The 15,353-nt window shown below is 42.1% G+C and overlaps 1 protein-coding gene across 4 annotated transcripts in view; it reads right to left on the bottom strand.

The window, feature by feature from the left end:
• Window positions 1–15,353, bottom strand: part of SEC24B (SEC24 homolog B, COPII coat complex component) — a 101,286-nt gene that overhangs the window by 48,067 nt on the left and 37,866 nt on the right. For 2 of the 4 annotated variants that reach the window (XM_062199751.1, XM_062199752.1), the window contains exon 4: window positions 2,814–2,918. The exons of the other annotated variants lie outside the window; for them this stretch is intronic. In XM_062199751.1, coding sequence (XP_062055735.1) covers window positions 2,814–2,918 — 105 coding nt within the window. The remainder of the gene's footprint in view (window positions 1–2,813; window positions 2,919–15,353) is intronic. 4 annotated transcript variants of the gene reach the window in all.

Raw genomic sequence — 15,353 nt, 5'->3', positions numbered from 1 at the left:
CACTGGAGTGTGAACCAACGGTAAAGGAAGACCTTTCTCGGCCGGCGCCGTGGCTCAACAGGCTAATCCTCCGCCTTGCGGCGCCGGCACACCGGGTTCTAGTCCCGGTCGGGGCACCGATCCTGTTCCGGTTGCCCCGCTTCCAGGCCAGCTCTCTGCTGTGGCCCGGGAGTGCAGTGGAGGATGGCCCAAGTGCTTGGGCCCTGCACCCCATGGGAGACCAGGAGAAGCACCTGGCTCCTGCCATCGGATCAGCGCGGTGCGCCGGCCGCAGCGCGCTACCATGGCGGCCATTGGAGGGTGAACCAACGGCAAAAGGAAGACCTTTCTCTCTGTCTCTCTCTCACTGTCCACTCTGCCTGTCAAAAATAAAAATTAAAAAATAAAAAAAAAAGAAAAAGAAAAAAAAAAAAAAGGAAGACCTTTCTCTCTGTCTCTCTCACTGTCCACTCTGCCTGGCAAAAAAAAAGAAAAGAACGACTAAAGAATTGCTCCAGATAAGAAGTCTAAGTAGACACAACAACTAAATTTAATATGAGGGGGAGGGAATTTGGTGCAATTCTTAGGATGCTCCTTGGGAAGGCTGCATTCCATTTCTGAGCGCCTGGGTTTGAGTCTCAGCTCTGCTGTACACTCTAGCTCCTTGCTAATGTGCACCCTGAGAGGCAGTGGTGATGGATCCAGTACTTGGGTCCCTGCCACCCACCTCCTGGAAGACTGAGTTCCATGCTCCTGGCTTTGGTCTGACTCATCCCTGACTGTTGTAGGCATTTGGGGAGGGAACCAGTAGATGGAAGATCTTTCTACCTTTGTCTGCCATCCAAATAAATAAAATTTATTGTATTGTTAAAATCAAAAAAAAAATTTAATGCATGATTATACATTGCATCCTGGACTATGAGAACACCTACAAAAGATCTTATTGAGACAACTGTTGAGGTTTGAATATGAACTGCAAATGAGACATTATTTGCATCAATATTCAATTTCCCAATTAACAGTATTGTGGTTATTAAAGATTCTGTCCTTACAATGAAGAAATATACACCAAAGTATTTAGGGGAAAAGTTCAGAGGTTTCTGGCTCCTGGCTTCGGATCAGCTCAGCTCCAGCCATTGCAGCCATTTGGGGAGTGAACCAATGGATGGAAGACTTTTCTCCCTCTCTCTTTCTCTCTCTTTTTGCCTCTGCCTCTAATTCTGCCTTTCAAATAAATAAATCTTTAAAACAAGTGGGGTGGACATGGTTGTCTGGGAAACAGAGATTTTGTTTACAATTGTTCTGGAAATTAGAAATTATGTTAAAATTTAAAAATTATAAATAGGGGTGAACGTTTGGCCTACTGGTTAAAATTTCACATCCCACATGGGAGTACTTGGGTTCAATATCTGACTCTGGCTCTGACTAATGCAGAGCTCCATTAATTAATTAATTATTTAATTGGGTGTCCTGCCACCCCCATGGAAGGTCTGGACTGAGTTCCTAGTTCTCAGGTTCAGACACACACAGCCCAGCTTCAGCCACTGTTGGCAACTGGAAAATTAACTTGCAGATAGGAGATCTCTCAGATAATTTTACTATTGTAAATAATTTCAAAAAGATAGATGGGTATTTATAATTCAGACTGAAAAATAATACTTCCTACTTGATTCTCCCCTTAATTTTATCTCCCTTAAACCATGTATAATGATTTGAGTATTTTAAAAAACAGTTTCTACAGCCAAATTCTCCCATCAATAATAAATACAAGGCTGGCATTGTGGCATGGCAGGTAATGCCACTGCCTGCAGCACTGGCATCCCATATGGATGCCAGTTAGAGGCCCAGCTACTCCCTCCACTTCTGATCCACCTGATGCTGGTGCATCTGGGAAACCAGTGGAAGGTGGCCCAAGTCCTTGGGCCCCCTGTGCCCACATGGGAAACCCGAATGAAGTCTGGCTCTTGGCTTCAGCCTGGCCCAGGCCCAGCCATTGCAGCCATTTGGAGAGTGAATCAGCAGATGGAAGATACCTCTCTCTCTCTGCCTCTGCCACTCCTTCTCTGTAACTCTGGCTTTCAAATAAATAAATAAATCTTTTAAAATAATAATAAAAACAGCAGAAGGAGAATCATAATCATATATAGTAACTTGAAAGAACTTACTGGTTCACTCAAACTATTAGAATTAATGGAGGAACTGAACTGTTGAATTTGCAGCAGTGTTCTTCCTATCAGAGGCAGAATAAAATATTAAATAGGTTGCAGCGTATAAGCATATGCACAGCTTCTTCAGCTAACAAGATATGAACTATTACCTCACAAAGCAGGAAATTAACTACAAATTCTGGGCCTTCTAAAGCCATGACAAGAAGGACCAAAAGGACATCACAGAAACACTGTCCTACTTCTCTATCAGTATGATAAAACCCATAAGGCTCATACTGATTAGACTAAAGCAGCATGCAAAGCAGAAAATAAAACAAAAGGTACTACAGCAATCATCAGCCAAAATTTCAGTCAGGATTCTTTTTGGTTTTTTGTTTGTTTGTTTGTTTTGTTTTGTTTTAGCATGTGATATGGGAGGGAATGCATTTCAGAATGAAAGCAATCCACCATCATGAAAGATGTAATTTCATTAGTGAGGAAATGGTAAAGATGTACAAAGCAGGGAAACAGAACACCTCATTTCAAATGCCCCAGCCGTCTGTAATCCAAACCAATTAAGTTCACTGTGTCAAATCTTCAAAGACACTTTTTTAAAGGTTATGACTATGGAAATTAAAAAAACTTGAGAAGGAAAAGATCAAAAACTGGTGTAAAGCTAAAGCAGACCTGCTTCCTCATCCTCCTCCTCCTCTTCCTCATCATCGGAAGCTGATGACAAGGGAGTTGGTGCGGAGCTAGCTTGATTATTAACATATTCACCATACTGCATGCCTGTAAAGTGGAAAGCACAAACACAAGAGTCAAACCAATAGGAAAGACGAGAAATAAAATTTTGACATTGCATTAAAAGTGAGAAAGAACTCTGACATTGCAAAGGACATCCCAGCATGCATATTAATATTAGCAAATTTATTATCAAAACTAGAACCGTTAGAAAATCTCTGCAAAGCAATTTAGTAAAAGCAACTTTAACATGAACCAAGTGCTTTAAAGAACCATGAATTAGGCTGGCGCCGCGGCTCACTTGGCTAATCCTCCTCCTGTGGCACCGGCACCCCGGGTTCTAGTCCCGGTCGGGGCTCCGGTCCTGTCCCGGTTGCTCCTCTTCCAGTCCAGCTCTCTGCTGTGGCCTGGGAAGGCAGTAGAGGATGGCCCAAGTGCTTGGGCCCCTGCACCCACATGAGAGACCAGGAGGAAGCACCTGGCTCCTGGCTTTGGATCGGCGCAGCGCGCCGGCCATAGCGGCAACTTGGGGGGTGAACCAATGGAAAAAGGAAGACCTTTCTGTCTCTCTCTCTGTCTAACTCTGCCTGTCAAAAAAAAAAAAAATGAATTAATTACACCAGTAATATTTGGGAAACTGCAATGATGTTCTCTGAAAATGTCATTGAGCACTATACACATTTACCTTCTTTGAACTGAGGACCTTTGGGGTATACTTCCTTTGGGACAATGCACTCGTGGTGGGCAGTGATCATTTCTACTGTGCTAAATTTGTACAGCAAACAAAACACATACAGATTACTTGGTACCTTCCTTGGGCAACGCCACTTTGATGATATCCTCTTCCATTAACGGAAAAGGAATGACAGTTGAAGAAAGAACCATATTCAGACTAGTTCTCTGCTTACAGTAGACACTCAAAAGAGAAAAAGAGGAGGTCTATTAACTGTTGTCTTTCCACTGTAACCACTACAGAAAAGTGAACTTCCTGGGATGGTCAGTCATGTCAGCATCATCCTATTGCATACAGGTATGAAGGAGATGAGTGAAACTGGAATTCTGGTGAGCCACACCAACAGAAAGCAGAATCGGTGGAAAAGGCACACTAATTACTGATACTAGTAACTGTGTAAAATATGGTAAGGATTTCCAAAAACACCTCCTAATACTAGCCGGACCATGAAGCCCTGCTTCGCCAAAGCCACACAGCGCTTTCTTCATTGTTTTTTTCAGATGACCTTTGGTTAGCACAGATACATGTATCTCATCTCTATAGCAAGAAACAAAGCAATTAAATAGTCAAATTTCAGTTTAGAAGACAGCAAACATTAAACTATAGATAAGTGAAGCTTTAGTCTTCCCACTATGATTTTAGAAGTCAAGAAATAATCTGCTAATTTTGCTGAAACTTTTTTTTTAAAATATGATAAAAACAGCAGCTATCACAAATTCATCTGAGAAAGTAAAAATCAATTTAAAATGAATTCAGGCAAAACGATAAACAAACTTGATACCTTGAAAGACCAAATCAGAGTGGCAAATTCCTCTAACCAAAGCCTAGTTAAAATGAAAAATTTGACTAATATTAGACCTTATAGTAAATACACTAAGTTTATGATTACACATGTTAACAGTAAAAGATTTTACAATAGAAAAGCGATTCTTTTTCAATGACTTGTTAAAGCCTTCTCAAAATACAATTAACACTGTACTTTAAGAAGTGTACCTATATATATGTGTATATAAGAAGAAATGAGAAAGAAGAAATAAGTATCAGTTATAGTTCTGAACTAACACACGGCAATAAACAAGAGAAAAATCAGAAAAGAATCCATTCTCTTCATGACTGAATGTATATCAAGGTGGCTATCTGTAACCGGACTCAGGAGCCAAACACAGACATATGTTATATAGACAGCGCAAGTACATATACACAGTATAAAATAATTTTTCCTTTTTCCCAAATTTACTGAGTAAAAACAGCTTTATTTCATTTACTATTGAACAATCAAAGCTTAATTGGAAGTAAATGAGATGATTACACAGTGATAAATTAAAGAACTAGTTCATGCACTGACTGAACAAACTTACGAATAAGACAGAAGAGGGTAAAATTTATTGTGGTATCTTAGATTATATTGTGTTTGTCAGTATACTATATTGACATAATGCCATATGGCATACTTGGAGTTTCCTTTCCCAAACAAGGGTACAATCTTTTTGAGTAGTGTAGAGATAAAGTGTCAACATTCAAGCCCCTTTTCAACTATGGTTCGACATGCTACCTTGTTCAAGTAAATAAAAGCTTGGGAGTATTGACAGGACAAGAATATATCTTAGTTAGTTCACGCAGCTACAGTTAACAGCTTCAGAAAAATAACTGGTCCAGTGCTCTGCTCTGGACTGAGTCTGGCATATACAGACTGCAGCAAAAGAGGAACTACAGCCACAAAGAGAGACAGCCAAATCATGTACTCCAGGACATGTGAATGGTTCCTGAAGTATCTCTATTCAAACCCTCTTTAAGAGCCAGACTCTATGTGTGGGGTAACAGAACAAATATACAAGGTAGCAGAATGATTCCCTTCCCAGAGCTCAGCATAAAGGACCACTGTGGAAATGCATACAGAATACCTCCCACCATCACAGCCATCAACTGGACAGGAAAAGCTGTGTCTTAATTTATTCAATCTTAACAGGAACTTCCAAGCTATAAACCTAGTAAATTAAGAAGTAAAAAACACTTTAGAGGATGTTATATGATAAAGAGCTCTCTTATTAGTAGGGCTCCCATATTTTAAAAAGGATATTCAATTTAAGCTTCTTTCCATTAAAGTACCTGATTCAGGTAAAACTCTGGGAGATAACATCCTTGGGGATGCTTCATAAAGATACCCTCATTGTTCCCTAGATACAGCGATACTGGGAATAAATCAAGCCTGTCTTAAGAGAGCAAATCTTCTGGAGAGGTTAACTGATTTGTTTCCTAAGCTGGTCTTTAAACCAGGTACATGTTACTAGAAGATATTTTAAGGGTTCCTACCAAAAAAAAAAAAAAAGTTTTAAGGGAATCAACTTTCAGATAACAATTTCCATTAGGAACCTTACCCGAAGTTATCCACCTTAAAAAGTACCTATGATAACAACATCCTCTCTCTCTCTCTCCTTTTTTTTTTTTTTTGATAAAGATTTTATTTTTATTTGAAAGGTACAGTTACAGAGAGGGAGAAGCAGAGGCAGAGAAGGAAAGAGAGATCTTCCATTTGCTGGCTCACTCCCCAAACGGCCGAGATGGCTGGACCTGGTTCAATCCAAAGCCAGGAGCCAAAAGCTTCTTCCGGGTTTCGCATGTGGGTGCAGGGGCCCGAGGACTTGGGCCATCTTCCACTGCTTTCCCAGGCACATTAGCAGGGAGCTGGATCGGAACTGGAGCAACTGAGACTGGAACTAGCACCCATATGGAATGCCAGCACTGCAGGCGGAGGCTTAACCCACTACACCACTGCGCCAGCCCCAGCCTTTCTCCTTTTACAAAGGAAAAGCATAACCTTAACTTACCCTAAAATCTGATAGACCCATTGCTCAAAGGTACAAAAATCTTCAGGTGCTAAAGGGAAAGTTTCTTCTTTTCTTCAAAGGTTCATCAAGGAACTCTAATATATATACCTTGACATGTTTCAGTCAACGGGGAAGCATGTTAAAAAAAGGACTGGTTGGCCGGCACCATGGCTTAACAGGCTAATCCTCCGCCTTGCGGCGCCGGCACACCGGGTTCTAGTCCCAGTTGGGGTGCCGGATTCTATCCCGGTTGCCCCTCTTCCAGGCCAGCTCTCTGCTATGGCCCGGGAGTGCAGTGGAGGATGGCCCAAGTCCTCGGGCCCTGCACCTGCATGGGAGACCAGGAGAAGCACCTGGCTCCTGGCATCGGATCAGCACAATGTGCCAGGCTTGGCGGCCATTGGAGGGTAAACCAACGGCAAAAAGGAAGACCTTTCTCTCTGTCTCTCTCACTATCCACTCTGCCTGTCAAAAAAAAAGGACTGGTTTACACTAGAAGTATGGTGGTAGGAGTTAATGGTGAATTATTTAATTAAATAATTATGCCATTATGCAGCCTTTATAAGAATCCACTGCCTTTAAAGGAGTCTCATGAGAACCAACCGAAAATGCTAAGAAATATTGAACAAGGCCAGGCATTTGGCCTAATTGTTGGGACCCTCAAGCCCCATATCTGAGCACCTGAATTCACCAACCAACTGCAGTCCTGGATTCCAGCTTCCTGCCAACGCAAGCTTTGGGAAGTAACAAGTGATGTCTCACGTAGCTGGATCCCTGCCATACAAGTGGGAGGTCTGTTTAAATTTCCAGCTCCCGACTTCAGCTGAGGCCCAGTAGTGGATACTGCAGGCATTTGGAGAGTGAACCAATGCAAGACTGCCCCCTCTCTATAGCTGTGTCAGCCTCTCAAATTTTAATAAGAAAAATACTGGGCCGGCGCTGCGGCTCACTTGGTTAATCCTCCGCCTGCAGCGCCGGCATCCCATATGAGTGCCGGTTCTAGTCCCGGTTGCTCCTCTTCCTGTCCAGCTCTCTGCTGTAGCCTGGAAGGGCAGTGGAGGATGGCCCAAGTCCTTGGGCTCTGCACCTGCATGGGAGACCAGGAAGAAGCTCCTGGCTCCTGGATTCGGATCAGCGCAGCACGCCGGCCATGGCGGCCATTTTGGGGGGTGAACCAACAGAAAAGGAAGACCTTTATCTCTGTGTGTGTGTGTGTGTGTCTCTCTCTCGCTGTCTATAACTCTACCTGTCAAATTAAAAAAAAAAAAAAAAAGGAAATACTGAACACAGAAACATCAGGACATTTTTGTTACAGATGGGAACTCTGGGTTCACTTCCAGATTCTAGCATATATTAGCTGTGTGCTCTTGGGCAAGATACTAACCTCTCTGTTGCTCACTGATTTCATCAGTAAAATGGGATAACTACTTCAAATGATTGTTGTGAGGATGAAATAAATCAGTATATTTTAAATGCTTAGATATTTTGTACCTAACGTATATGAATACTATATAAATATTACCTACTATAATAAATGAGCTTTAAAAACATGTTTTGGGGATCCAGCATTGTGGCACAGGGGATTAAGCTGTCCTTGCAATGCTGGCATCACATATGAACACTGGTTCAAGTCCCAGCTGCTCCACTTCTGATCCAGCTCCTCACTAATGGTGTAGAAAAAGCAGCAAAAGATGGCCCAAGAGTTTGGGCCCCTGCCACCCTAGTGGGAGACCTGGCTGAGCCTCTTGGCTTTGGCCTGGCTCAAGCCCTGGCTGTTGTGGCCACTTGGGGAGTGAACCAGCAGATTGAAAATCTCTCCTCTCTCTCTGTCTCTCCTTCCCTCTTTATAACTGACCTTCAGATGAATAAATAAAATCTTTTAAAAAAACCAACATCTTTTAGCATATATTTAACGAAAACCTGTTATTTTCAACTATTCTTAATACCCCAGCACACAATCAGAAAAGATTCTATCAATCTAACCAGCGTATTTAGTAATTCTAATTCTTTAAAACAAGTGGAGGGGCCGGTGCTGTGGTGCAGCAGGTTAGGTTAATGCTCTAGCCTGAAGTGCCGGCATCCCATATGGGCACCAGTTCAAGTCCCAGCTGCTCCACTTCCGAACCAGCTTTCTGCTATGGCCTGGGAAAGCTGAAGAAGATGGCCCAAGTCCTTGGGCCCCTGTACCCATGTGGGATACCCGGAAGAATCTCCTGGCTCCTGGCTTTGGATCGGCGCAGCTCTGGCCATTGCAGAAAATTGGGGAGTGAACCAGCAGAGAGAAGACCTTTCTCTCTCTCTGCTTCTCCTCTCTGTGTAATTCTGACTTTCAAATAAATAAATCTTTAAAAAAAAAAAAAATGGAATGTTTTCCAGAATCACCAGTCTTTTTTAAGATACACTGGATAAAACTCAGATAAAGGAGCCAGCACTGTGGCATAGAACGTTAAGCCTCCACCAGCAGTGCTGGTATCCTATATGGGAACCAGTTTGAGTGCCGGCTGCTCCATTTCTGATCCAGCTCCCTACTAATGTGCCTAAGAAAGCAGCTGAAGATGGCCCAAGTGCTTGGCCCCTGCACCCATGTGGGAGACCCAGCGAAAGCTTCTGGCTTCAGATCAGCTCAGTTTCATCTGTTGCAGCTATTTGGGGAGTGAACCAGTGGATGGAAGACATCTCTCTGTGTCTCTCCCTCAGTGTAATTCTGTCTTTCAAATGAATAAACAAATCTTAGACAAACGAAGAAAACCAAACATTGCATGTAACAGGGATTGTACTTTTAAAAAACCCAGATAAAATTTCTCTAGGATTTCTTTCAAAATCAATGTGATAAGGCAATAAAGTATTTACAATCTCTTTTATCATAAAATATTTATAATATAGTAAAATCTTACAGTACTGTGTTTTATAAGATATTTAATTCTTTTTTTTTTTTTTTTTTTTTTTTTATTTTTGACAGGCAGAGTGGACAGTGAGAGAGAGACAGAGAGAAAGGTCTTCCTTTTGCCGTTGGTTCACCCTCCAATGGCCGCCGCGGTAGCGCGCTGTGGCCGGCGCACCGCGCTGATCCGATGGCAGGAGCCAGGTGCTTCTCCTGGTCTCCCATGGGGTGCAGGGCCCAAGGACTTGGGCCATCCTCCACTGCACTCCCTGGCCACAGCAGAGAGCTGGCCTGGAAGAGGGGCAACCGGGACAGGATCGGTGCCCCGACCGGGACTAGAACCCGGTGTGCCGGCGCCGCAAGGCGGAGGATTAGCCTAGTGAGCCGCGGCGCCGGCTAAGATATTTAATACTTTCTACATCCTTTCAACAAAAATTGCCAGCCAATGACTCTTCCAGTACTTAGTGGTATTTATTTATTTTGAGGACTACTTTTGCTAGTTACATTGTATGAAGATACAATCTAAAAAACAAGTGACCTACATTACAGCTTGATGTTTTTGATAAAACACATTTAAAGGTATGGTAAGATGCTATATTGGCAATGGTATAAAGTAATTCACAGGGGCTGGCGCTGTGGCGCAGTGGGTTAAAGCCCTGGCTTGAGGCACCAGCATCCCATATAGGCGCCAGTTCTAGTCCCAGCCACTCCTCTCCCCTTCCAGCTCTCTGCTATGGCCTGGGAAAGCAGTGGAAGATGGTCCAAATCCTTGGGCCCTTGCACCCATGTGAGAAACCCGGAAGAAGCTCCTGGCTCTTGGCTTTGGATCAGCGCAGCTCCCACCGTTGCGGCCATCTGGAGAGTGAACCAGTGGGTGGAAGACCTCTCTCTCTCTCTCTGGCTCTACCTCTCTCTGTAACTCTTTCAAATAAATGAAAATAAAATCTTTAAAAAAAAATTCACAGTATGTTGTATAACTGCTGACACAGTTCAACCAGCACTGGGTCTAGAGGCAGATGCCTGCACTGGGTATTGGTGCCTCTCCTAGCAACTCTGCATGTCTTTGGATCACACATCTAACCTCCGTAAATTTCAATTATCTCAGTTATAAAAGGAAGATATGATTTGCCCACTTCAAACAACGAGCAAATGAGCATTATGTTACATCAGATTAAGCTCCTGCTAGGGATGTCCCCATTCTATATCAGAGTGCTAGTCTGAATCCCAGCTCCTCTGCTTCCAATCTAGTTTCCTGCTGATGCACCTGGGAAGGCAGCAGAAGGTGACACAAGTGCTTAGGCCCCTGTCACTCAGGATGGAAAGATGCAGTTCCATGGTCCTGGCTTTGCCTGGCACCGCCCTGGCTGTTGTGGGCATTTGGGGCATGACCCAGAGGACAGAAGATCTTGGTCTCTCCCACTCTCCCCTCTACCTGTCACTCTGCCTTATAAATAAATAAATAAATACGTTTTAAAACTCTAAATATATTTGTAAATAGTGAACTGCTTTGTGAAAATAATAACACTAACAACTATCTAAAACCTAGAAAATTAAATCTGACAACAAAGTTTTTTTTTTATGATTTTTATGTATTTTTTTTTTTAAGTTATAGAGAGAGGGAGAGACAGAGATAGAGAGATCTCCATCTGCTGGCTCACTCCCCATACAGCCACAATGGCCCAGGATGGGCCAGACTGAAGCCAGGAGCCAGGAGTTTCCCCAGGCCTCCCACATGGGTGGCAGGGGCCCAAACACCTGTGCCATCCTCCACGACTTTTCCCAGAACACCAGCAGGGAGCTGGATCGAAAGTGGAACAGTTGGGACTTGAACTGGCACAGGTATGGGATGCTGGCATTGCAGGTGGCAAGTTAACCTGCTATACCACAATGCTGCCGATCCCCACATTGCCAGGTTTGTTTTTTTTTTTTTTTTAAATAATTTCTCTATTTATTTATTTATTTATTTGAAAGGCACAGCATTGGGGAAAAGAGAGAGGGAAAGAAACTGATCTTGCTCCCCACATGGCTGCAACAGCCAGGCTGGGCTAGGCTGAAGCCAGCAGCCAAGAATGCCATCCTGGTCTCCCACAAGGGTGACAGGGTTCCAAGCACTTGGGTCATCTCCTGCTCCTGTCCCAGGTATGTTGGCAGGGAGCTAAATTGGAAGCAGAGCAGTCGGGACTCAAACCAGCAATCCAATACGGGACGCTGGCATTATAAGCAGTGGCTTAACCTTCTGTGCCACAAAGCCAGACATTAATGACAATTTTGACAAGTAACTCAGAAGGCTAAAGAGGTTAAAAAAAAAAAAAATAAGCACAACAGAACTGCTTTAGAAAAGTTCTTCCAATAGCATCTTATTTACTTTATATGAACAAAGTTTCTCAGCCAATTATGTGTATGAAAATGTTAAGTAGAAATATCAAGTTGATCTGAACACTATCATATTGTAATAAAGACTCATATGCAACCCAGATACAAAGCTACAGAGTGGAGGTATAACAGCGCATCCATCTCAAATTTATGCACCATTAGAAATATACTTTCTATATAAATAACAAAATTCATGATATTTCTATTGTTTTGACCAACCATAGATTACTACTAACTGTAATGATAACTTAATACAACAGGAAAAAAAAGAAGTGCTTACACATTTACAGTCACAGAAAAGAAAACAAATTTTAAAATTTTAATTGATGTATTACTGTGGCAGAAAAGTACAACAGAGTCACAAAAAGTATCTACCTTAAGAAACATTATATTCTTAAACTGGGGAGAGGGTTATAGCTCCAAGGAAAAGAAGGAAAAATGTAAATTTTTCAATTAAAAATGGATTATTCAGGAGTTTCTTAAGTATAATGATGGTAGGTATCATTCTGTTGGAGCCATTTAAAAGAATAGTTTAATATCTTTGTTTTCAAAAGTCCACATATTACATAGCTTCAACTATTTAAGTTTCTGATGAAAACTTTTAGATGTCAGTAAGTAAAAACTGTTGAAGTAGTTATACAGTGTTTTTAGGGAATAGTCAAGCAAAGATGTGAAGTCTTTCCTCTCAAAACATGCTTAGGACTGGAGGAACAACTAAGCAAGGGTATCTTTGCAGCTGGGAGACTAAAGACAAATGTGTTTTATGTGCTAACATTTTCGTAGAACTATCAAGCCCATAGCATACCCAATGGAACACCGCACACCTCCAAGAAGCTCCATTCAAGCCAACGAAAACTTGTGTGATACATGCCCTGACTCACATAAACAATCAGGCAGTGTACTTTAGCTCCATCCAAAAGCAAGAGACCACTAAGAGGCATGACTCCTACTTAAGACAAAGGAAAGGACAGGCATCTGATGCATGAAGAAACCACCTGGAACACTGTAACCTCGATTAGAGTGCCTGAGTCCAAGCCATGGCTTCACTCTTGATTTCAGCTTCCTGATAATGCACACTCTGGGAGGCAGCTGGTGCTTCGTCAAGTAGTTCAAGGTCCCTGCTGCCCACATGGAGAATCCAGCCTGGATTTCCAGTTCTTTACTTCAACCTGACCCATCCCTGACAGTTGCAGGCATTTAGGGAGTAAAAAAGTGGATGAAAGAGCTTTCTGTCTCTCTGGTTCCCTACCTTTAAGATAAACACATAAAAATTAAAAAACAAACAAAAAACAACAAAAAAAAAAGCAACAATAGGGGCCAGCGCTGTGGCATAGCAGGTAAAGCCGCCACCTGCAGTGCCGTCATCCCATATGGCCAACTCTTCAAGTCCCAGCTGCTCCACTTCTGATCCAGCTCTCTGCTAGGGCCTGGGAAAGCAGTAGAAGATGGCCCAACTCCTTGGGCCCCTGCACCCACGTGGGAAGACCTGGAAAAGGCTCCTGACTTCAGATCGGCGCAGCTCTGGCCGTTGTGGCCAATTGAGGAGAGAACCAGCGAATGGAAGACCTCTTTCTCTCTTTCTCTGCCTCCCTTCTCTCTGTGTAACTCTGACTTTCAAAAAAATAAATAAATCTTTAAAAAAAAGCAACAGTAAAAGTTACAACTACAATTCAAATGTCTCTAGTGTTTTGTTTTTTTTTTCTGTAAACTTATGAAAGGAGCTTATCTTCGGTAAATCAAGATATTTGTCATCAACCAAGAAAGTTAGTTCCATCTCATTTTATATAAAGAATCTAATTATAAAACTGCTTGAATTAAAAATCTCCCACTCTGCTACTAATTAACCTGTGGTCTTCTATTGGTTCTTAACTTCGATGAACCTCACTTTTCTTATGTGGAAAACAGGAATAATATTAATAATCTGAGCCATAGTATTAAAATGAGGGTTAATGAGACAGTAAAGGATCTAGTATGTTGCAAGTGTCTTAAAAAGGGTAGCTCCTTTCTTTAAAATCGATTAGTAAGGAAAAAAACGAACTGTTTAGTATGAAAGAGGTTTATAAAATGACATTAAGGGTCGGTGCCACAGCTCACTAGGCTAATCCTTCGCCTGCTACCATGCCAGCACTCCGGGTTCTAGTCCCGGTTGGGGCTCCGGACTCTGTCCCGGTTCCTCCTCTTCCAGCCCAGCTCTCTGCTGTGGCCTGGGAAGGCAGTGGAGGATGGCCCAAGTGCTAGGGCCCTGCAGCCACATGGGAGACCAGGAGGAAGCACCAGGCTCCTGGCTTCAGATCGGTGCAGCACGCTGGCCGTGGCAGCCACTTGGAGGGTGAACCAACGGAAAAAGGAAGACCTTTCTCTCTCTCTCTCTCTCTCTCTCTCTCTCTCTCTCTCACTGTATAACTCTGCCTGTCAAAAACTAAAAATAAAAAAATAAAAAAGAAGGAAAATATTTCAGAAATGAGACCCAGACATCAATGTAGAATGAACACACAAGAAGATCCTATTCATTTACTGAGGATTTTGCCCTACCCTTATGTTTTTTCTAGTCATGATAAGCAGATCTTTTCTATTGGCTCTTCACTTTGAGGCCTTTTTTTTTTTTTTTTTTTTTTTTTAAAGATTTACTTCATTTATTTGAAAGAGTTAGAGAGAAAGGGAGGGAGAGAAAGAGTTATCTTCCATCTCAAATGGCTGCAACAATGAGGGTGGGCTAGACCAAAGCCAGGATACTGGAACTCCACCCAGATTTCACACGTGGATTGCAGGGGCCCAAGTACGTAGATCATCTTCTGTTGCTTTCCCAAGCACATTAGCAGGGAGCTGGATCCAAAACAGAGCAGCTGAGACTCAAACTGGCACTCCACATGAGACTCCAGTATCACAGGTGGGGTTTAACCCATTGCACCACACCAGCCCCTAGTGGAAGAATTTACAATGCATTTCTCCTTTTCTGGGTCTCAAAACATAACAAAGGGTTCTTTATAATAAAGGTTGAGAGCTGTCATTACATAGTGGGCTTAGTCCCTAACACATTAGAATGTGTTCTCTGGAAATACAATTAGACCTAAAAACAGTTATCTCTAACCAAATGAAAACTATAGTATGTTAACCTGAAATAGCAACCATTTGAAATTTTAGGGCTATAGCAAATAACCAAGACTAGTCCTAAAGAAGACATGTTGGGGAGCAGGGTCAAGACAATACATTTTATTTACTGCCACTAGTTTAACACTTGGAGATTATTAACCACATGAATTGTATCGTCTGTCAATGATGCAAGGGTATGGGAAATAGCTTCATTTTTATCCTTATTCTCAAAATTGTGTCAAAAGTTACTTTCTATTAACAATAATGATAAGCACTGACATCGTGAAATAGGATATGGAGATTCATTAAATAAGGAAATCTTGGTTGATTTCTCATAAGAAAATAATGTGTCAAAAAAAAAACCCCCACAGGAAATAAATGTCCCATGATAGAAGAATGAATCAGGAAATCATAATACATCAACACAGTGATTATTAGCCATGCAAAAGGCTAAAAAGTCTAGAGATATACGCAGAACTGTGTATAATTTAATAATATAAAACACGTAAACTGTGACTGTAACATATATCATCATAAACGGACTTAAAGCTCATATGTAAAACAAAATAGGTATATTTGGA

The sequence above is a fragment of the Lepus europaeus genome, chromosome 8, assembly GCF_033115175.1.
Source record: "Lepus europaeus isolate LE1 chromosome 8, mLepTim1.pri, whole genome shotgun sequence".
In the NCBI taxonomy this organism is placed as follows: Eukaryota; Metazoa; Chordata; class Mammalia; order Lagomorpha; family Leporidae; genus Lepus; species Lepus europaeus.
This window is presented reverse-complemented; position numbering and strand designations above follow the sequence as displayed.